Genomic DNA, 24,226 nt, shown 5'->3' on the forward strand with positions numbered 1-24,226 from the left:
ATCATCACTCTTTCTTAATTTGACATTTGTGTCAGCTGGAGTTGCTGGATTGGCACTGTCCATTCCATACTTTTGTAGTATGTTTTCAATATACTGTCTCTGATGAAGCATAACATGGTTTTTGTCCTTGTCTTGGATCACTGAGATGCCCAGAATGTAGGATAGCTCACCCATGTCTTTAATTTTGTAGTGTTTCTTCAGAGTATCCTTTAAGGTCTTCATGCTCTCTGCTGATTCTGCAATCAAAATCAGATCATCAACATACACAGCCAATATTTCCAACTCCTGACCTGTTCTAACAAACACACACTGATCTGAAGTACTCTGTGTAAAACCAATACTTTTCATGAACTCTGTAAAAGCTTTGCTCCAGCAACGTGGAGACTGCTTCAGTCCATATATTGACTTGTTTAGTTTGCACACTAGATGTTCCTGCCCAGGTTTGATGTAACCCTCTGGCTGCTCCATGTAGATTTCCTCTTCCAGGTGTCCATTCAAGAATGCAGTCACAACATCCATTTGATGCACATTTAGATTGTTTTGCACAGCAAATGACAACAATGTACGAATTGAACCAAATCGTACAACTGGAGAGAATGTTTCATCATAGTCTGCACCATAAATCTGTGAATAGCCTTTGGCAACAAGTCTGCACTTGTATCTTTCCACTTGTCCATCACTGTGATGCTTAACTTTAAAGACCCACTTTGATCCAACTGCTTTGCGATCCTTTGGTAGATCCACTAAATCCCATGTGCCATTCTCTAGCAGTGACTCATATTCCAAATCAGCTGCTTCTTTCCACTCCTTTGCATTTGGACCTGACATAGCCTCTTCGAGTGTATTTGGTTCTGTGACACAACAGATGTTTGCATAATGATCAACTGTAGTTACATCAGCAAACTCCTCAAATCCATATCTCTTTGGAGGTCTTCTGATCCGCTGATCTCCTTTTGCAGCTTCACTGGCGACAGTCTCCTCAGTACTTGTTTGTCTTTCACCCGTGTGTAGTATCACCTCATTCCCCAAACCGAGATCTTTTTCACTTTGTTTGCATTTAAACTCTGTTTCATTGAAGACCACATCTCGTCGACTCAGTATTTTTCCTTTTTCCTCATCCCACAGCCAGGTAGCCTTTTGCATTGGTTGCATATCCCAGGAAACGAACTTTCACTGCCTTTTTGTCCAGCTTCTTTCTCTCTGTGTCTGAAACATGAGCATAAGCAATACAACCAAATACTTTCATAGGGCTAATGTCTGGGTTTTTTCCATACCATCTCTGATAGGGTGTTTCGTTCTTTAAAGCAGATGTTGGGAGCCTATTCTGTATGTAAGTTGCAGTAGCAACAGCTTCTGCCCAGAATATGTTTGGCAACTTTGCATGTGACAGCATGCTTCTAGCAGATTCCACTAGAGTTCTGTTTTTTCTCTCTGCAAACCAATTTTGCTGTGGTGTGTGTGGTACAGTCATTTCATGGTGGATGCCTTGAGCTTTCAAATATTCTTGAAACTCTTTAGATGTGTATTCCCCACCATTGTCAGTTCTGAGTCTTATTACTCCCTGTCCACATTCATTTGAGAAGGTTCTTTCAAACTCTTTGAACTTGCTCGGGACTTCCGTTTTTTCTCTTATGAAATACACTTTACAACATCTGGAGTAGTCATTAATGAAAGTTACAAAGGACTTTTTTCCTCCTAGTGACTCAGTTTGAAAAGGACCACAAACGTCACTATGCACTAATTGCAACTTGCGTTTTGTTCGTATTTCTCCCACTGATTTGTAAGGTTTTCCTGATAATTTGCCCTCAACACAAGCTTCACAAAAAATGTCCTCCTCTTAACTCCTTTTACCAAGTTTTTGACTTTTTTCAGATTTGTAGTGTGACCTAGGCGCTGATGCCACATACTTGCTGGAACTGAAGCAGTTGACACTCCATGACAGGTTGTGCAGTTTCCCTCAATATCCAGCTGATACAAGCCGTCACATCTTTGTGTTCCCATTCCATGGAGAGCTCCATTCTTTCCTCTTATGTAGCAATGAGTCCTTTTGAACTTCACTGTGTTTCCCTTCTTGGCAGCAGCTCCCACTGAGAAAAGGTTCATTGATAATTTGGGAACATACAGCACATCATACATTGTGGCATCTTTTCCATTACTAACTCTGAATGACATTTTCATTGTTATGTTGCCCAGACCTAAAGCCTCAACTACTCTGCCATCACCGAGTTTTACTGTTTGTGGTTCTGAAAACTCTTGGTAGTCCTGTAGAACTTCTTTATTTCTTTATTTCTTTAGACCGATGTGTGTTCTCTGATCAATAATTACCCATCTCTGTTTGCTGATACTCCCTCTCGCACTTCTGTCCTCGAACATGACATAGATGTAGGTGACCACCCTCCGATCAAGCAACACGCTTATCGTGTGAACCCTACCAAACGTGCACTTTTTCAGCAAGAAGTTTCCTACCTGCTGGGAAATGGTCTTGCTGTCCCTAGTTCGAGTGCCTGGAGTTCCCCATGCCTTCTTGTGCCGAAGGAAGACAAAACTCCACGTTTTTGTAGTGATTTTCGCAAGGTGAACAGTGTGACCAAACCCGACTCCTACCCTCTTCCCCGCATGGAAGATTGTGTGGATAGGGTTGGCTCCGCAAAGTTTGTCACCAAACTGGATTTATTAAAGGGTTATTGGAAAGTTCCCCTCACTCCGCGTGCATCTGAAATTTCTGCTTTTGTCACTCCTGATCACTTCCTCCAATACACCGTCATGCCTTTTGGCCTTCGAAATGCCCCTGCCACATTCCAACGCCTTATGCACATTGTCTTAGGTGGTGTCACAAACTGTGAAGTGTACTTAGACGACATTGTAGCCTATTCAGAGACTTGGTCAGATCACCTTGGAACACTCACGGAGATTTTTGAAAGATTAAAAGAGGCATCCCTTACCCTAAATCTTGCCAAATGTGACTTTGGTAAGGCCACTGTGACTTATCTAGGGAAGCAGGTGGGTCAGGGACAGGTGCGCCCCCTGCTGGCTAAAATCCAGGCTATCCTAGATTTCCCTGTGCCTCGCACTAGACGTGAGCTTCGCCGGTTCCTTGGTATGGCCGGCTATTATCGTGGCTTCTGTAAGAATTTTGCAGATGTAGTTGCACCTCTCACCAGTCTCACAAGTGTATCAAAACCATTCGTATGGTCCCCCACCTGCCAGAATGCTTTTGAGTCTGCCAAAGCTCTCCTCTGCAGCACACCAGTACTTGCCGCTCCTGTTTTCACACATCCGTTTAAACTTGAGGTGGATGCCAGCGCCAACGGTGCAGGTGCGGTACTGTTGCAGGAGGATAGGCAGGGTGTTGATCACCCAATTGGTTACTTTTCGAAAAAATTCAACTCCCACCAACAGAAATACAGCACCATTGAAAAAGAAGCTCTCTCCCTATTGCTTGCTCTACAGCATTTCGAGGTCTATGTCGGTTCCAGTTCAGCACCTGTCATTGTTTACACAGACCACAACCCCCTCGTGTTTTTGACCCGAATGCGAAATTCTAACCAAAGGCTCATGAGATGGTCCCTCTTAGTACAGGATTTCAATCTGGAGATCCATCACAAGAAAGGGACAGAGAATGTACTGGCAGATGCGCTGTCACATGGTTTTCGGAACCCCTAAGCGCCAAACATCTTTAGGGGAGATGTTTGGTCTTGGGAAGGGGGGTGTTATGGCCCTGTCCATAATCTGTTTTGGTGGCTGTTGTTGTCTGTTCCTTTAAGTCTTTGCAGGTCCCGGAGTGGATGAGCTGACGGCTGCTGATTGGTCCCCTGGCCATGTGATCTTCTTCAAATCCCTCACCAGCAGTTGTCCCGGGGCAGCCACTGACAGCAGCAGCAGACCTGACCCTGGCCTCCAAAACTTGAGACTTTTGTGCTTGTGATTTGTGCGGCTTCTCTGAGTTTTGTATATTAGCTTTCATTGTACATAGCACATTGTAAATAGCACTGCAACAGAAGGGGTGAGCTGCCGTATTGTTTTTCCTTGCACTGTTTTCTCCTGTTTATTTCAGTTAGGGAGTTAGGTGTAGCGCTTGTCTTTTGTTTGATGTTTGATTTCACATAGGGTTTTAGATAGCACCTCCTCCTGACTTAGCTTGTTTTGTTTGTTATTTTGGCCTTTGTTCACCCTGGAGCTTCATTTTTGCAGTGTAGATAATAAAACACGATTCACTAAGGAATTGGTTTCCCTCTGTGTATGGTTTTGGGGACCAGGGCGGGGCAGTCTTTTCAAACTTATGTTGCGTTCCTGTACCCCTAGACTGGGGCGTAACACATGTCATGTGTTTTGATGCTCCTGAATCAATTAACCATTCTTCTTGTTGTGCATCACTTTTACATGACTCATTTACAACAAAAGCTCCCTCATATGAGTCCTCTTTGTCCTATACACCATGCTTTTAGCCTTGTGGGCCTTGTATTTCTTTTTAATGCTTGGACAATCACGCTTGATATGTCCTTCCTTCCCACATTTGTAACATCTCCATGAGTCGGAGCTGTTTGCTCCCACTGTTTTTGATCCACTCTGTTCATTTCTATGCATCTGAGATGACATCGCTGATACACTACTGGACACAGTGGTGTTGTCAGTAAGCACTCGCTTTTGTTCCTCATTTATCAAGGCTTGTTGAACAAACTGTAATGTCAGACTGTCCATCTTTGTCTCCAAAGCAGTAACAACAGTTGCATAGCTGGGTGGCAAACTACCTAGAAGGGTGACTATTTGATCTTCCTCTTCAATTACAGAACCTATTGCCCCTAGCTGATCAGTAAGTTCCTTCATCCTCTTTAAATGATCATTGAGATGTTCTCCTTCCTTCATTTCACACCGGAAGTACTTCTTCTTCAGAAATAGCTTGTTAGCAACAGTATCTCTTTCAAACTGTGCTTTTAGCATCTCCCATGCTTCTTTGGGGGTCTTACAGTTTGTTATCAAGTACAATTGGGGTGTACTTACATTCAGTACCAGCACTGAAAATGCCTTTTCTTTCTTCCGTTCAAATTCAGCTCGTGCTTGGGCATTAGAATCAGCAGCTAACTGCTCTATCTCCTGTACCATAGTACCCACAGTCCTTTTGCCTTCAACAGGTGCTCCAGTTGAAATTTCCACGTTGCCCAATTCTCCGGTCCGCTCAGCTTGTCAATAAACAGTCTATCTTCCATTGGGAATCCCACAATTCTGTTTATGACTCCCAAAAGAAAACGTGTTAGCAGCTTCCCTTGGCGACCTCTGGGCCCATAACCTGATGTTTTTAACGAACACCTTTTATTGCTTTGCATTGCACAAACACACCAACAGAGGGCAATAATATCCCTTCAACATACATTGTAAAATTACTATTACAACAGGAATAAAACTTTCAACGGCTCCACTTACCAGAGTTTTGTGTGTGATGAGTCCTCTCAGGTTCTGTGCTTGATGTTCTCTGTACCATGAACGTTACGGTGTTTTTCCTCATCATGTAAATGATTTTCCCACTCATCCACCACAAGACAGGCCCCTCTGCTTAGCAGCTTGCCTGCTGTTTCTCTAGTTTTCCCTTGAGCACCTGCTCTCTCATAATAAACCCAGCTGTTGATTTTGGCAAAGCTGCACTTGGTTTTTTGCCTTATTGTTATTCTCTTCATGGCCAGTACAAGTTTTAGTTGCTGATAGAATGTCATTTGTCTTATCTGACATTACTCATTAATGAGAAATAAGAAGCAAAACAATATGTCAATCAAGTTAAATAATCTAGACTATATTGAGAATACCAGGCAAAGGGCAAAAGGTAATAGCAAAAATAACTAAAATCGAAACTGCAACCTTGTACAAATCAAATTTGCTGATTATTTTAAACAGCTTAAAACAACTGATGGGAGAAATGAAAAAAGAACATTTTAGTAACTTAAATTGGGGTCAATCTGTAATCACAGGAGGGCTTAAGTAGAAGAAAATGGTTAATATCTCATACTGTTTAATTGTCGCAGTTTTGTCTTGGAGAAACGGAATAGTTAAAGATTTTTCTCTGTGTGGTCGCCTATTTAATCTTCAGACTGTAAGATGGCCCCACTTCATTCCAAATGGTAATGCTCAGCTATCAGTTTATTAAGGAGACACCATTTGAAGAAACTCATCACATATGAATGGTTTTGAGTAATAAAACACTGCAATGATGTAACATAACAGAGGCGAGTCTCAGGGTGGTGGTGGAAGTGAAGAGGATGAGGACTTGTGGTTCTCTGAGTGACAAGAATGAACTGACTGGGAGCGAGACTGAAAGGCAGAATAACAGAACAGAACTGAGATTTAAAGGACAAGGAATAGAGGCTGATTGATTCACAGAAGGCAGGCAAAAGCACTGTACCAGAGTGATGATGGCAGAGTTTCACATTATGGGAAAGACCAGGTGACAGAAAAGAAAGGATTATCAGCCTGAATGCCCAGGGATGCAAGCAAACGAGTGAAAAGACATATTCCTTATTTAACTTAACAAAAACTTTAATCCTGTAAGATGGGAGTATCCCTAACCGCAAGTCTACACTATCACAGTTACTGCTCATCGTTAGCGGTGATTTAGACCCAGTGTCTGTCTCTGTGTCCTTTTTGGGCAGTTAGCATAAATTAACTTTCATTTTAATAGTGACAGGGATAAAAACTGCATGTGTGGAGCCAAACCAGGCAAATATTTAAAAAAAAAAAAAGCAAAGCAAAACCAAAATAATCCTTAAAAATGTTTTTATGATTTTGCCCCAAAATATGGTTTTATAAAGGCTTTTCCACTAGAAGCTACACTTCTAGCACCAGCTTTGATGTCACATCTCCATTTCATTGTCTTTGCTTAGACCTCACATGGTCTAAGCAAAGTCAGGCTCTGAGCCACATCTCCAGGAGTGTGGCTCCAAGCCTGACTAGCAATGAAGCAATGGCTGAGTGTTTTTGCACTCCTGTCAATAAATATCTGTGGACTGTCCGCGAATACAAGTTACTCAGCTACCAAAATGACTTTCTCAAGCATTACATGCACTCTGAGTTCTAAGTGAACTGAATGAATAAAACATGGACCAAATTCCAGGTATTTAATATAGTCTGTTGCCAAAAAACAAAATATTTATTTTTTATATATGAAATCAACTGTGCTCTAAGAGCAGTCCCAGAGCAGAACAGATTTAGACTACTTAATTAGATTAGATTACAGTTCTATTTTGAAGGTAGCGATTCTGACTGGCGTGGGTTGGTGTTCACAGGTGAGTCTTAAGACAAGGCAACCAGTTGTCTTATGAAAAAGTAGTATTTATCTATTTTTTTCCAATTTAAAAGTACAACTGCTGTGAAGAAAAGACTACTGAGACAGAAAAATAAGCAGGCAGACCATTGGAAATTCACACTTTGCTCTGCTCTGTCTTTGTGACACATGGAGTAAATGAGCAGATGGTTCTCTGTGTGTGGTGTTCTCACTGTAACGCACAGAGGAACCTTGTGATGGGGATACAGTTTATGATTTATACTGACTTTATTCAAGCTGGTTATCACAACACCCTGCATTGATATGTCATGCCACATAGATTTATGTAACTATTGTTTGTTCTTCTGCAGGCAAGTGAACCAAAACACACCTCTGGATGTTTTAGGACTCGAATGATAGAAAGCATCAGACCTTCCTTCCACAAACCTAAACTAAACTAACCTAAAAAGAACAAGCCAAATGTGCTTTTTAAGCAATCAAAACTTGTGCTGTGGCACCTTTTATAATTCTATGAGTTATTTTTATCAGTATTCTCTCTCCCCAAGCATTCGCAGCAGATGGCCGCCCTTCGCTGAGCCTGGTTCTGCCAGAGGTTTCTTCCTGTTAAAGGGGAGTTTTTCCTTCCCACTTTTGCCAAAGTGCTTGGTCACAGGGGGTCATATCATTGTTGGGTTTTTCTCTGTATGTATTATTGTACGATCTACCTTACAATATAAAGCACCTTGAGGCAACTGTTGTTGTGATTTGACACTATATAAAGAAAATTTAATTGAATTAAAACTAGTGGTGATACTGTTTCCAAACCTTAATTGATGTGTGTTATTGTAGAGTTTTTACCTCACAGTATAAAGATGATGTGACTGTTAATGTGATTTGGCACTAAATAAATAACATTTAATTGACCAACATTGAATCTCTCTCACACACACACAAAATACTTGAGACATAAAATAATCAGCTGTTCAGCTTTTGTAATTAGAAGAAAAATGACATCTATGAATCAGTCCATAAAAAGATCATTATAAAAGAAAGAGAAAAAAAAACAGTACCAAAAGAAAAAAAAAGACAATATGAATTTATAAAGTTGTCAAAGATTGAGAACTGATTAAAGAGCACAACAAGCAGGATTGCATATATACATTTACATGACAGCCACACTCCTCAACATCAGCAGAGTACATAACAACAATGCTATCAGAGAAAAGACACAGACAGGAGGAGAGTTTGTTTGTGTAGAAAGGGCAGCATTCTTGTTATTCATTTCAAAATTAATGCAAAAATACAAATATGAGTGCTGACATATTATAAATAAATAATGAATTTAATGTCAGTGAATAAAAATTAAATACAAGAGTTTTTATGCAAAGGTGCTTTGGCACATTTACAGACAGTATTGTGATCATTAGATTCAAATCAGGGACATTTTTAAAAATATTGCATGTTGTGCTAATTGAGCATCACCCTCAACATCCCAGTGTTCAACTTACTCTGTAAAAGGCTCTGTCACACCAGCATCTAAAACAGCCAAATGTGGGAGTAAAGAGTCTCCACAGAGCAAGGGTGGTTCTAGTTCCTCAATCAGTGAGTTTCTACATCTACATAAAGGTACAGTGTGCAAAATATCACCACTAGATGTCAGTAGATTGCAGGAAATTGTAATCAAACTGCTGATCAGATGGAAAGTGTGATTTTTAAGACATTTGAGCCTAACATTAGCGAGCATAAGGTTAGCTTATAACCAGCTGCTATTGTTTAGCTGACTTGTTTTTAGTTGATAAGTAATTTAAAGAATTTAAAAAAAATAGCATTGTGTATATTTATTTCAGTGTTTATTTAAGAATTAAACATTCTTTTTTTAATTAAATAACTTAAAAAATTATGGTGCCAAAGTCACTTCAATCAGGTAAATCTGCAGAACTTTTGTAATGGAACATTTGGCTTTGAGTTTAGATGCTTTGATTTCTAAATGTCTATATGGTATTAGAAGTCAGTATTGTAAGCATAGTTTGATCCACAAACTATATATTAACGATTAATGTAGTTTACTGGTCAAAAAAGTACATCCAATGTGGATGTAGCTGCATTATTTTTAATTACCACCAGGGGGTGACTCGTGTGGTTGCAAAAATAAGACGAACTCTGTGGGGAAAAGGGTTCTTTTCTGCCTGGATCTTGATATGATCACAATAATGACTTTTATGACTTTTATGCTTTAAACATTAATTTAACTTACATTTAACTTTAACTTTTATTTATTAGCAGGGATGGGCATTTACATCAAAAATAGAACTTCATATTTACTGGTCTCCTTTTGACGATTCGTTGACAACTGCCAACCCCAATCTTCTTTCACATGATTGTGCATAGTTGTAGTAGACTTGCACCATGCTAACTTTACCTTGTGTTTGCCCTGGTCCACATTGATGTTTTAGAACATTTTGACAGAGTTTCTAAGTAGTGATGGGATTTCCAGCTCTTTTCGGCTCCGAACCGCGCCTAGCATCCTGGAGCACTTCTGTTGTGTTTTGTACGTTTTTTGGAGTTTTTACGTGTTTTGGAGTTTGTACATGCTTTGTCTCTAGGTGCCACTGTAAATATACACAGCAAAATCTCCAGTGTTAAATTAACACTAGAGAGTGTCTATATGGGTCCACACCTCTGAGTGTTAAATACAACACTGTTGAGTGTTAAATTAACACTTTTGACAGTGTCATATGTTTAAAAGTAACCTAGTCAGTTTTGAAGATTAACAATGGCTAACACTGAGCAGTGCTGATTTTCTAACACTGGAAAATAACTCAAAATGTTAGAAATATTCCAGTGGTCGACTCCTTTGTCACGTGGTGTGAGCAGAATCATCTGCAGCTCAACGTGGCAAAGACCAAGGAACTGATCGTGGACTTCAGGAAGACCAGGAAACACTTGACCCCTGTTTCAATCCAGGGGGACAGTGTTGACATTGTGGAGGACTATAAATACCTTGGAGTACACATTGACAATAAACTGGACTGGGCTAAAAACACCACAGCACTTTACAGGAAGGGCCAGAGTCGTCTCTATTTTTTGAGGCGACTGAGGTCCTTCAACATCTGCCAGAAAATGCTGAGGATTTTCTATGAGTCTGTGGTGGCCAGTGCGATCCTCTATGCTGTTGCATGCTGGGGGAGCAGGCTGAGGGTCGCAGATGCCAACAGACTTAATAAACTGATCCGTAAGGCCAGCAATGTTGTGGGGATGGAGCTGGACTCCCTCAAGGTGGTGTCGGAGAGGCGGATGCTGTCCAAGATAAAGACAATGTTGGATAACACCTCCCACCCACTCCATGACATGTTGGTCAGTCACAGGAGCACGTTCAGTGAGAGACTGAGATTACCGAAAAGCACCACTGAACGACACAGGAAATCATTCCTGCCTGTGGCCATCTCCCTGTACAACGCATCCACTTAACACACTGTTTGCTGCTACAACTACACATGTTTCTTTTCCAAATATTTATTTATAAGTGACTTATGTATGTATGTATGTGTATATATATGTATATATTGTACTATTCTTAGTTAGCGTATTGTCTGTCTTGTCTTAATGTTGGTTTAAAATGGAGCACTGTAACAAAAAATAATTTCCCCCAGGGATCAATAAAGTATTCTGATTCTGATTCTGATTCTGATTAACACTTTTCAGTGTTGTATTTAACACTCAGAGGTGTGGACCCATATAGACACTCTCTAGTGTTAATTTAACACTGGAGATTTTGCTTTTATTTATTCACTCCACATAAAATGTAACAAATAAATCATATAATACAAAAAACAACTATTCACATTTCAACTTTTAACTATTTAAATTTTCAGCTTTTTCCTTTTAAACAAATTTAAAGTGAAACAACACAAAACACTGCAAACCACAACACAATTAAATACAAATTAAAATATGAAAAAAAAGAAGATGCACATTCTCTGTCATATGGGCCTGCATGAATAAACTTTCTGAATCCTTTATCATCTGCAACTGAAAATAGTTGTGGATGATTACTACACCTTTCTAATGTGACGTTGTTGTCTCTTTCTCTCTCTCTCCCTCCTACTCTGTTCCTGTGCGAGTGTAACTACCGCCCCTCCCCCCTCTTCCCAGCACAAAGCACAAGGCTCCCGTGCGGAGTGAAGTGGGAAAAAAGTGCGAGAGAGAGGGTGAGAGAAAGAAAAAAAAACTTATGGCTAGTGATAAGGATCAAATGATCCGGCTCTAAGAGCCGTTTCTTTCGCGACTGAAACATCACTAGTTCTAATCCACTAACGCCACCTTCTGGTTGTAGAGGTGCATTGCAAATTGAATGGTAAATGGACTGATTCTTATATTGCGCTTTTCTGCTCTTCCAGAGGACTCAACGAGCTTTATACAACATGCTACGTTTTTAAGTGCTTTCTAGCTAACATTCAGCTCCACATTCATACAATTTAGGATTTAGCAACTTGCCCAAGGATATTCGACATGCAGACTGGGGCAGCCGGGGAGTGAACCACCAACCCTCCAGTCAGTAGAGGACCTGCTCTACCTCCTGAGCTACAGCGACCCCATGTGCTGGTAAAAACAAAGGATTTTAATAACTAATAAGTGCTTTTGCTTTAGGTTTCTAGCTTTCATGTTTTACAGGGATGATCAATTGTGCTTTTTGTGCCTAGACAAGTCAACAGGTTTTTGTGAAAAAGGTCTGTTGGTCATGGCACAAATTCTTGTGGCAAAGTTCATCATATCTGAATAGGTTACAGATTTTAAATGCTGCCGTTAACACACATTTTCATTTGTTTTAAATGGGCAGCCAAGCAATTTCCATGGGCAAGAAGCATTAAAGAAAATATTAATTAATTGGCAAACAGAGCAATAATCTCTATACAGAACTCTCTATTTCATCTGAAATACATCATAGTTTTGTCTTTCTTGTTTTATTTCAAACTAATCTTTATTATAAGACCATAAGTGGTGCAAGTCTTCTTTATGCACGTCCAAGTAACTATATAGATATGCATGTGCTTTTCTAATGGAAAATACATTTGTGCTGCTATACTGGTGTGGTTATATTAATATATATAATATCCTGATAGTATACTGCACCTTCAGCTTCTTAGACATTTTATTGTGTTTTGAAATAAATCTGAACATTTAAGTGGCATTAATCATCAGGTTACCCTCAGTAACCTACACAGACCTAATGTTGTTTTAGAATTTACCACCAGTAATTAGAATATATCACTTAAAAAGGGCATTTGGGTTGTTGCTATGGCCCTTCAAACTGTGATTATCTTGTTTCCTTTATTTGCTCTTAAGTTGTAGCTAAGAGTAAATAAACTGCCTCCAGTCTGCCTGCAGTAAACTGATTTTGCCTGATAGATTTTAGAAAGAGAGAAAAAGAGCTCTGCGTCAGTGTATGTAACTCTCTGGTGACAAGGGCATAAAACTGTTTTTAGCACTCTGAACGTGAATGTGACCACAGCAGCCTTAATTCCCGTGAATAGAAACAAGTTTAAAACAACCAAAACTCAAACTGAGAAAGTAAACAGAAAGTACCTTGGACAGCAAGGTGACTATAATCACTGTAAGTGAGGATGGAGGATGATCAAGCATCTCTGAGGACACGCCCACTGAAGCAGCATTTTATTACTCTACTGTTTATTGTGTAGCTAATGGAGTGAAGGGAAAAAAATCAAGCATAGAGTAATTTCAGTAAAGTCATGAAGCTAAGGTTAGTTACTGACATGGCAGACCACAATGCTGGAATCCCTTCAGGACAAGACCTGTGGATAACTGTGGTGATAGCATTGCACAGATCTTTCTATCTGCTGTGACATATCTTAAAGTGATTTACCAATAACTGTCCAAATCCAAGTATCCAAAACCAGAAGAGATTTACCTAAGAAGACTGGAGGCTGTATTTAATCTTTAAGAAGTTCATTGAAGTAAAGAATTAAGGTTCTAAATAGTCTTACATTTCAAAACATCAAAAATGTGTTGTGCATTTGTTAATGTGGGATACTGAGTGAAGATTGATGAGAAAAATAAGGCAATATTTCCCTTTTGAATGTCTAAAAAGTGAGTGTAGGTATGAGCCTTTTACGACTTTTGGCTTTAAATGACTCAAGCAATATGAAGTTAATTTGGTTTTATTAATACTGGCTGTGGGATCTCGTAGAGTATAACATGCCATTGCTTTGTCTGTAGGAAAAAAAAACAAAATATGTAATTTTGTTCCAGTAATGTGGAAAATAACCGACCGGTTGCTTTTTTTTTGTTCATACTGTAAACGCTTTGTATACCACAAAGGTCTGAGGTGTTTCATTGGTTCTTGAGGATTATTGAATTATGAAACACAAATGTCATGAACCTCACACTGTATGGAGTCAATTGAACTGATTATAGAGATCTGTAGAATTTTAGTACATAAAAAACTACATAAAAACCTGTGTGGCTTGGCCCTGCTACGAAACACTCACACCCACGCGTTCATAGCAGGGTTTTCTGTCAAGATAGCAGCATGTTAGACGTCATCACGTGCCATTGTAAGTCATGGTGTTTTTTGTGTGTGCATGAAGGCATTCTGGGGGTGTTTGTTACATACACATACACAAGATGATCCCTGCCATCATAGCCTGGCATGCAGGTTGACAATAACGCCGTCCTCAGGGAGATCTTTGACAGGAAGGTCGCTCAAGTGTTCCATGCTATGGTCGGTGTTCTCGCAGCTGCTTTGTGGTGACTCTGGGGGAGGCTGGTACAGGATACTGGCTACCAGGAAAAAGATGGTCCCCAAAACCTGAAACAGAGGAGGAATAAAGATGTGAAAGAGATCAAAATATGACAAATTTGCACAACTAATTCAAAGTTACTGACATACAGTCGGTCACTGGAATGTCAAAAAATTAGCTATAGCATAGTAAAGTGATATCATTTTAATTGAAGACGTTTAACAAAATATTACACTAATCACTAAAGAATTGTCTGCTATGCCTCCTCTGTGCCAATAAAATGAGTGGACAAAGCAAAAAATTAAGAATATTAATTAAACTAAAAAACAAACAAAAACAAAACTGAGAACACTGAAATGCTAATGTTGGTATAGTCAGAGGTTTATATACACTCATGGCTATGAATGTCAAGGAAAATTTGGCCTTTTAATGATTTCTTTAAACTGTTCTTTTTCTTTATTTAAGAGGATGATTCTGCAGCATACATATTTAAAGACTTTAAAAAACAGGAATTGGGTGGAATACATATACATAGATTCACTTATTAAATCACGCAGTAAGTGTTGCTTACAATGTATTTGAACTTGTCAAGGCCAATACCTATTAATATCCTGTTAGTGATTTTGATTGATTGAAAAATAGAAACTGTTATGAATAGTATTGCATGCAAAGTATGTTTGTTTTAAACTTAGCTACTTGGTTATCTTGGAAAATATTTAGTAACCCTATCTGGTTTTATATTTCATTTAAAAAAAAAAAAACACTATAAAAAGATAAACGGTTAAAAGACATTTGGGAGTGAAAAAAATCCGTCAAACAACCTGTTCGCCTATGAATCATTAATACCTTATAGAGGATTCCAGCTACTAGTGTGTACTGGCTCATGGCTGAATTGTGATAAAGGTAGCAGGATCCCTGCTCGCCACACTTATCCTGCCACATTAAGCAGGATAGGTCAATCACTGAGCCAAAGGCTATGGGTCCTGGAATACCACCTGCGAGAAGAAAAAAGAGACAAAATGGCAGAACATAAAGCATTTTGATTTTGCATGGGCATCTGTGTAAAAGTTAATCTAAATAAAGAATGCACTTGGCCTACCAAGTGTGCGCACTACAATCCACTGGATACCAAGTCCAAAGGATCTCTGACTGTCAGGTACACACCTATGGAGGGCAGGGTTAGCCAGACATATTAGAATCAGAAACAGAATACTTTATTAATCGCTAAGGAAATTATGTGGTTAGAGTTGCTTAGAGAGAATAATAACAGTAGCACACTGAACTAAACAAATAATACAATAATTTATTAATTATCAATTTTATTTATAGAGTGTCTCAAGGTGCTTAAATGTATTATTAAAAATGTATTGTTTATTTTATTCACAAATTCAAATTATACTAGAATTTTGTTAAAGATAGACAGTTTAAGAAATACTTTGAAGCTTAGAGCTCAAATGAATGACATTAATAAATGAAACAGAGTGTGATACATATTTAGTACATTCAGAGGTTTAAGTGTGGCCACCTACCTGAGTGTGGCAGTGAGTGCTGGGATGCTACAAAGGAAGGTGAAGCTGATAATGATGAAAAGCAAGGAGAGGAAGGCTGGCATGTGATGGCAAGAGCTGCCACACTTCCCTGCCAGAGCGAAGCCTTCCTCATCCCATGACACATTACCCACCACACAGCTACATCCAGAGTACACCTAGAGGCGAAAACATAAGCCAGATATAAATGTATAATGTATAACTACTGAAACACACTTCAGTCTCTACATACAGTGGGCTATATAGTTATTGAACACGTTGCCAGTTTTCTAAGTTAATTTCTAAACATAATATTGACATGAAATTCTCCCCAAATGTTGATAACAACCCAACCAAATTACACATGCAAGAAATCAAACCATATAGATGTCCATAAATTAATATATGTGTGTAATAATGAGAATGGACACAGTCCATGAACATGCTTACTACTATGTATTTAATACTTCATACATAAGCCTTTGTAGGTGATAATGGCTTTAAGACACACCCTGTATGGAGAAACTGGTCACATGCATTGCTCAGGTGTGATTTTGTAGTTTTCGTTAACTTTATCTGTATTGTTATTTTAAGGCTGGAACTGACTCTTAAAGAGCACATTGTGACATTGTTTCCCTTTGTGTGTCCCCTCTATGTTGTCTTGCAGGTCCCTGGTAGGAACTGGACAATCTTTGCTTCTATCAACACCCGGCCTGTCTTCTCTTTCTTTTTGGGATATCTTCTGATGTATTACTTTAGGTAAATAAAACCTTATATTTACTCTATCATTCAAACACCTATCTGACTGCTGATAGCACACAAACCAAGGTTAGGTAAAGTATAATGTTAAGGTTCTTTTTGTAGGCAGGTGGATATTGGTTAGGCTTAGGCACCAAAGTTACTTTGACTAGTTCAGAGAAAGATTGTGGTTTGAGTAAAAATATAACAAGTTGGAACCCTTTTAACTGTTGCATCACAGGAACACTAAAGAGCATCTTGTGCACATCTCTGGGACACCAGTGGATTTGACTAAACAGCAGAGAATTTTTATCATAAAAATCAGAATAATCATTTATAAATATATTATGAAGTATATAAAATCTTGTATCTATCCATGTAATCAGTATGCAGTTATTCTCTTTTAAGTCTCTTCGAAGATATGATATAATCCTAAACATTGTACATAATTTCATATTTGCAATATTTTTTTTGCATCTCTGTCAATAAAATGCACTTTTTGCACTGCAGTAAGTGGCTCTGCTGCAAAATTCAGCTTTTATTCTAAAATGTATCAATGAAAGTGAGCCACAGAGGATTGTGCATTTTTCTGCTCCTGAGTTTGAAATAATTGTAAAATAACTCAATATTTCAAAACAGTCAGATTGCATCATTTCTGCAAAAGAAAAGATTTTAGCTTATCAGACACATGTGTATCACAAAGCCATCCCCTGTAAAAGCTCAGGCTTTCTGCTATTTCCCAATCTGTCTAAAAAATATGGTGTAATTTCCCCTGTGAGCAAAGTGTGAGCGATACCTGTTTGCCCGTTGAGAGTTGGGTGTGGTTAATGGAGGTGCAGCCAGCATGGCAAGGGGAGTAATACATCACACCGTCTGCCCCACACACTGGGTTGTAGAGCTCTCTGACACAACTACAGCCTGCATTACAGCCCACATCTAAGGAAGAGCTGCAGTTAGGAGGGAGAGAAAGAAGGACAGAAATGAGAGGAAACAAATGAGGGGAGAGCGTGATAGAACTGATGAGGATACATCACTAGAGCTCAGTATTAGAATGAACCACTGATTACTGTTCCAGTGATTGATGCTCACAATAAACAAAGCAAGTTAAATTGCAAAGTTTTTCCTTACACCGAGCCAAAAGAGAAAGCCACAAAGTCTAAACGTTTTCTAAACTCTTGGTTTCAGATTGTTGTTCTACTTTTTGTTCTATGTAAGAGGATAAATGTCATATAAACAGCTCTGTCTGCAAGCACAGAAGACTTCCAATCTGCTGATCAAACATTCTGTCAAGGCCAGTGAGAAGAAAGCTCGCTTACAGGAGCAATGTGCCCATTGATAAATGGGTGTGTGGAGATTAAGTAAAAAGAAACTGTTAACTACAACTAGTGTTTCTGCATGTACTGAAGCCGCACACATGCCCAGGGTACATTAGTCTTGGCCTTGTGTCCATCTGCAGAGTACAATACATCCTAAGTGGTAAAGCACAAATCCCCAATCTAATTAACCCTATAAGTTCAGAGTCATCATTGGAGTTAACCTGAACCTAAGAACACTTTGCAATCAGAAAATTTAATTTTACTTTTGATTAAACTGTTCTCCTAAGTCTTGGCAATCAAGGGACAAAGAAGATAATCATTCTAATGTATCTGCCTGACATCCTTCTCATTCAGATCAGTGATTATAATGGTTGGACTTGGATTTTTTTAAAAAGGCCTATCAGAATGTCTGTGGACAATATCCCAATGCTTTGCAAAGGTATCTTACTTTCCTGGAACTAAAGCAATACTTATATTCACTGGGTGAGTAGGCAGCAAGTGCAAGAACATCTAAAATAATCTCTGATATGGCTGGATGGTGTGGCACTGAGAAACATTGTGGTAAAAGATATCCAAATGAAATATGATTGGATTTATATTTAATTCAATTTCAATTCAATTTTATTTATATAGTTGCAAATCATAGCAACAGTTGCCTCAAGGAAGGTGAATCCCTGCAAAAAAAGAGAGGAAACCCCATCAGACGACGCCCTAGGAGCAAGCACTCCATTAAGCAGGAAGGGAAAATCTCCCTTTTAACAGGAAGAAACCTCCAGCAGAAACAGGCTCAAGGAGGGGGAACCATCTGCCATGACTGGTTAGGGGTGGGAGGGGGAAGTTTTATGGATTTATCGTAACATTTAATATTATATTAAATGCTTTTGTTAATATTTAATAATTTAATATTTATTAAAAGCAGTAATACTATATAACAGCCTTTTATTTTAAGGTAGCAATTTTTGTTTCCTTCTTAAATCTAAAGGGTAGCTGGCTTATTCCACTGCACTGCAGCTCAACACAAACAAAGTCCCTGTTTACATTTACACTGATATAAAACTTTTCTGCTCATTTGAAGCTATAACATGACAGTGAACACAATTTACCACAGTGCACCAATACTTCAAGTGTGACTTAAAGTCCAAAGTAATTTCTGGCCAGATATAATTAATTTGGTATTTTCTGGCTTGTGTTCACATGACAGCAGTAAAGAGGAACCACGAGGGAGGAACTTCAGAGAAAACATTACCTAGCACAGAGACTGTGAGCTGAATGTAAAACTTACCTGGTCAGATCTGACAGACAGGTACATTAACCTCTTGTAGAATAAAACTAACAACAGTCAGAACCAATTTAACTTAAAGAAATCATAACTAAAATAACGAGTTCTATACACAGCTTACCTGTTTCTGAGGTACAGTTTACTTGGGCTGTCATACACATTTTTGTACAGGTCCAGTTGCTGTTTAGTCTTCAGACCAGACTGGTAAGGCACTGTGACACCAGCCATGGGCACATTGGGGCAGTGGATGACAAAGATGAAGATGGCGAGCAGACTGACCATGGCACACATCATGCAGAAGCGGATGATACCTCGACACCGCAGGTTCAACTTCTTTACAATGTAGCCACCCAAGAAGGTGCCCCCACCTCCTGCTGGTACCACCATATATCCTGAGAGAAAAAGAATAAAAGCATAACGGATCAATGTTGTTGATATATGAAAGAGTCCCATCTGTCCAAAAGAGGAGCAAGACCTCCAGACTTAAAGAGGCATAAAATGATCCCAAACCATGAACCATGTAATATTTATGTCATCTGTAGTTTTTTGGGGGTATCAGGGAGAAATGTGATCATGTTGTGCTGCTCGTTGTGGAGGAAAACTGATTGATGATAAGCATTGACAGCCCGGGATTAGTAAAGAGGTAGTGAGGGCAGCTATGAAGAGGATGAGTGGAAAGGCAGCCTGTGGAGGTATGCAGATATGAAGGAGAGAAAGCAGTGGACTTTTTTATTAGATTGTTTAACGCAATACTGGAGAGTGACAGGATGCCAGAAAAGTGAAGAAGAAGTGTGCGAGTACCAGTTTTCAGGAACAATGTGCAGAGCAGGTGATGTGCAAAACTGCAGTAATGCTGATGATGATCAATGAATAGCAGTAAGCAGCAGTAAACAGATTCATTTAAATGTCTGGGGTCAACCAACCAAAGCAACAAACAGTGGAAAAGAGAAGTGAAAAGGAAAGAGCAAGCAGCGTGGAGTAGGTGGAGATGAGTATCAGGGTGGATTTGTGACTGAGGATAGCAGCAAAATAGTGAAACGGTGGCACTGACAAAAGGGTGTGCAGACTGTGATCAGCTGACCTGTGCTGCAATTTCCATAGTCAGGGGTCTATGTGGATTTAGTCAACTGAATTCAACTAGATCTAAAGAGATCTTTCACTAGCTTTGTGGCCGATTTCCAGATATTACAAAAAGGGAGAAATGGTAAGTGAATCAAATCAGCATCATCAATTGATGTCTTCTAACCTTGATGTCAGCCAGCGACAACACCCTAGATCAGGGGTGTCGAACTCCAGGCCTCGAGGGCCGGTGTCCTGCAGGTTTTAGATCTCACCCTGGGTCAACACACCTGAATCACATGATTAGTTCATTACCAGGCTTCTGGAGAACTTCAACACATGTTGAGGAAGTAATTTAGCCATTTAAATCAGCTGTGTTGGATCAAGGACACATCTAAAACCTGCAGGACACTGGCCCTCGAGGCCTGGAGTTCGACACCTGTGCCCTAGATGCAACCAGTCCACCACAGTGCATCACTGTAAACTTTGGCAGTAATTAGTTTGTCTGGTATTTTCATGCACCTTTGAATAACACAAAATCATATACATCAATTTGGTTTGTACGACCTTTCAGAATTGTTTTTTTTCTACCTGGGAGATACAACAACTATACAGTTATCTCCAAGACACATTATGTGACAAACTACACAAAAACTATTGATGTGTTTGGTGACATTTGTTAGGCTGTTTGGATGCTGGAACGCCCTTCTGGATCATTCTGACCTACTTTAAACCCTGACAATACAGTTGACTTGAATGTTGGAAAGCTACCAATGCTGACACAGGTTTACTAGGTAATTAATAACTAGTTGGCTAACTGCCCTGTACTATAGACAGTAAGTGTTCTACATTTTGACCTGTGAATCATACACCGTGAGTATCATACCATTTTATATTACGTGATTAATATTCTGAATCACATTCTGCAGTAATTTAAAAGTAGAATGAAAAATATGCAGCTTTTATATTCAGATATGAGTTTGCCAAGAAAGATACTCAAAGTAATTACAAATGGCTTATTAAATTATGAGATTAAATCTAGAATTAATAGCTGACCTTGTTTACTAAATTCAGTATTTTACTTTGTGAGAAACTTGCAGTTATAGTTTCAGCAGAGGTGCTAATGTTAGCTAACATTTCCCAAAGGTAAGATTGGATTTGATCGCCAAAACCAAACGATCCCTCCATGATATCATTCTATCATTCTACAGCAGGTGACAGTAGTTTTCCCTTTATTGTCAAATTGCTCTTTAGCCTAGCATATTACATTCAGTAGAACAGTATTGTTCCTTGTTTCTCTTTAACATTGTTACTAGCATAAACTACTATCTGACCTATATGATATTTTGGATTTTTTTGTATTCATTTTGTATTCATGTAGAGGTTGTGCTGCATTTGTTGACCTTCTAGACTATGATTATCTAGTATCCTCTCTTACTAGCAGTTTATGTATAAACTGCTAGTAAGAAATCACCAGCATAGGAGGCACTAAGGGAACGGTCTATGATTGAACAAAAGCACCTAAAATTTCAAATTTTCACAAAAAAATAGATCCTCTCTTTTAGATCAGTGTTATTTCACAAGCTGTTGTGAAGATTTTCTAAGGTTCAATAAATAAAGTAATAAAATGAGTTAAATGCATAGCGAAAGTTGCCCATGTGATGGGCCTCTTTACTTTTCACTCACCAAACCATGTGGCAGCCTCTGATGCACTGAGACTGAACTGTGATTCCAAGAACTTTGGACCAAAAGTGGACATGCCAGCAATGAGGGTGGCCTCAGTAGCCCCAGCCAAGCACAGGAACAGGAAGGTGGGATTTTTTAGGAGAAGCAGCACAGATCTGGAAATACACAGTAAGAGAGAGAGGGTGAGAGTCAGGGGGCATCGATGTGTGAAGCCACTGTGACTGAACAAACCTGAGCTTCCTTTTTCATTAATGCACCCTGCTCTAATCGCAAGATGTTCTTAATATAGAGCAGATACACACTGCTGTAAATCCAAAGACATATAATCAAGTTACATAACGTATCATGTAACTCTCTGTAATCTCCACAGAGACAGAGTAATAGATGCGATCACAGTAAGCTCATAGTATATATGGTTGTGAAATGGAAAGGAGCAATACTGTCACTCATTTGTGCTGTTCTGTATTCATAGCTGCCTGTCGTTGCTTTAGGATGACAGTAAACTTATTAACATTAAGGTTTTCTGTGACATTTTAGAGGTGAATTTGCATGGTGAACTAATCCTTGCATAAGCCACACTGATAAACCTGAGCTACATAATGCCAATGAGAAACAGCAGTAAAACCAGTACCAATGGTAAGAGAGCCCACATGTGGTTTGAGATGTCTGTCTCCCAGAACAGCAACATGGGGCTTAGGTTGAAAGCACTGCAGGCTTCATTAAAAGTAATAATTGCTACATGTAACAAACTAAAAACTAAAACTAATTAATCTGTATTCTCTAAAGAAAACAATATGTTTCTGATTTATCTAACGCATGGTTCTTTTGTTAAGCCAACTAGCCACTTTTCATGTAAAGAAACAAGGAGATGCAAACAATAGTTTGCATTGGAAAAAAGTGGAGGCTCTTTGCAGCAACAAAACAGATTTTACATTAATCCTTTTAACAGTCTAGTTATTAGTTTTTAGCCATTTAGAACCACCATTCCCAAATGGGATTTGTTTGTTTATCAGGATGATTAAGCTAGAGGTTATGGATGCATTTGCAATATTCTTTTTTCTGTACCAGGGGTCGCTTAGAAATTATTAATCTTAGTGCTGATCAGTACATTCCTAAGTGAAACAAACTAATCAAGATACAGATATCCTTCGGGATCCTGCTTCTTAATCACAGCACTGTGAGGACAGAGGTTTTAGCCTTGGTAGAGGTTTGTAATAGTGAACAGTTATTTATTTAAGTGGTTAGTATATTTGGGCGTCATCAGTGTAAAAGTGGGAAGCTGTAATACAGAAGTGGACCCAGAGGTAAAGCATGTCACAGGTCAGTGAAGCAGTGTTAGAAGAATAGTTACCAATGGTGATGGAAACGTACAGCTCAGGGTAGTACTAAAAATACCAATACATTACTCCGGATGATGAGGCAAGTGAGATCTTGTGGTTAAATGCATCAAATGCAGCAGTGAGATCCAGTAATATGCATGCAGCAGATTCATCAGCATGAAAAATGGCAATGGAAATTATTCATACAGCATTTTTCATTACACATAAACTCAATGTGCTCAACATAAAAGATAAAAAACAAAACAATGAAGCAAACTGTACAAAGTAATAAAATGCAATTTAAAATAGAAACTAGACGAGGTCGTGAAAGCATTTATTTCTTGAAGCTCTCTACCTTGGCATGTCTTTAACCGATTTGCCAAACTGAGGGTCTGAGGCAGTGGTGTGGCTTCCATCCTTAAGCTGGTGGGCCTCAGACACACGCATGGTCACATACTCCTGAGAGCCTGCAGGAAGACACAGAAAAGTAAGAGTGAGGCTGTTTCGAAAATATATGGTATTTTACATACCAGAGTACCACCTAATGTATTAGTCAGTGTTTTTTTTAATGCCCTCGCTGTTATAAAGAAGACTGGCCATGGCCTTTGCTGGCACCTGGTAGTTGCCGTGGGTAGCCCAGGATGGGAAATGCCACCAGCAGAGCGGCTGCTCCTCCTGCTAAAAAGCCAATCCACCAAGCCCCAACCCAGTGAGGGTTCTCTGGCGTCATCTCAGGCCTGGAACATCACGCACATATGATTAAACACATTTATAGAATCAGAATCAGAATATTGTATTGATACCCGATAAATTATGTGCTCACAGTTGCTCCAAGACAGTAAGAATAGTACCTGACTAAACTAAATTAAATAATACAATATATTACAAAGTTACAAAATATAACAAAATAGCTCTAATATATACAAACAGCTAAAATATAACATTCCCAGTATATAACACTAATTAAATATATATGGTTGAAACTGAGATGCCTCTCTTATCAAACTGTAAAACGTTTCTTATTTTCTCTGTAGAGGATCTGCAATAAAGGTGTGCAACTGCTGCAGTGCGCACTTGTGCATTAGCTGGAGGAGTTGTATGAGAGATATGCACAGGCAGGAATGAACCACTTGACCTTTAAAGAGGCAGATCTCTAAAGCATCTTGTAATGAGACAGTATTGTTCTATTGTGTATATTTTTATTCTACATTCTCCCATTGTCTATTTCATATCACAATATTTGACTCTATTCCACATTCTGCATGTCAGCTTTTGTTTATTCCCAGTTTAGTAATCTGT

At 39.0% G+C, this 24,226-nt stretch overlaps 1 protein-coding gene across 4 annotated transcripts in view; it reads right to left on the bottom strand.

Annotated features, from left to right (window-relative positions):
* Positions 1 to 8,223: 8,223 nt before the first annotated feature.
* The window catches only part of slco4a1 (solute carrier organic anion transporter family, member 4A1), a 33,117-nt gene continuing 17,114 nt past the window's right edge, over positions 8,224 to 24,226 (bottom strand). For all 4 annotated transcript variants that reach the window (XM_004565502.6, XM_004565500.4, XM_004565501.5 and 1 more), the window contains 9 exons: positions 23,543 to 23,664; positions 23,283 to 23,394; positions 21,609 to 21,763; positions 18,985 to 19,255; positions 17,065 to 17,215; positions 15,534 to 15,709; positions 15,104 to 15,168; positions 14,851 to 14,999; positions 8,224 to 14,072 (listed from right to left, as the gene is read on the bottom strand). In XM_004565502.6, coding sequence (XP_004565559.1) covers positions 13,902 to 14,072; positions 14,851 to 14,999; positions 15,104 to 15,168; positions 15,534 to 15,709; positions 17,065 to 17,215; positions 18,985 to 19,255; positions 21,609 to 21,763; positions 23,283 to 23,394; positions 23,543 to 23,664 — 1,372 coding nt within the window. In that variant the 3' untranslated portion in view covers positions 8,224 to 13,901. The remainder of the gene's footprint in view (positions 14,073 to 14,850; positions 15,000 to 15,103; positions 15,169 to 15,533; positions 15,710 to 17,064; positions 17,216 to 18,984; positions 19,256 to 21,608; positions 21,764 to 23,282; positions 23,395 to 23,542; positions 23,665 to 24,226) is intronic.

The sequence above is a fragment of the Maylandia zebra genome, linkage group LG20 (genome assembly GCF_041146795.1).
Source record: "Maylandia zebra isolate NMK-2024a linkage group LG20, Mzebra_GT3a, whole genome shotgun sequence".
Taxonomy (NCBI): Eukaryota; Metazoa; Chordata; class Actinopteri; order Cichliformes; family Cichlidae; genus Maylandia; species Maylandia zebra.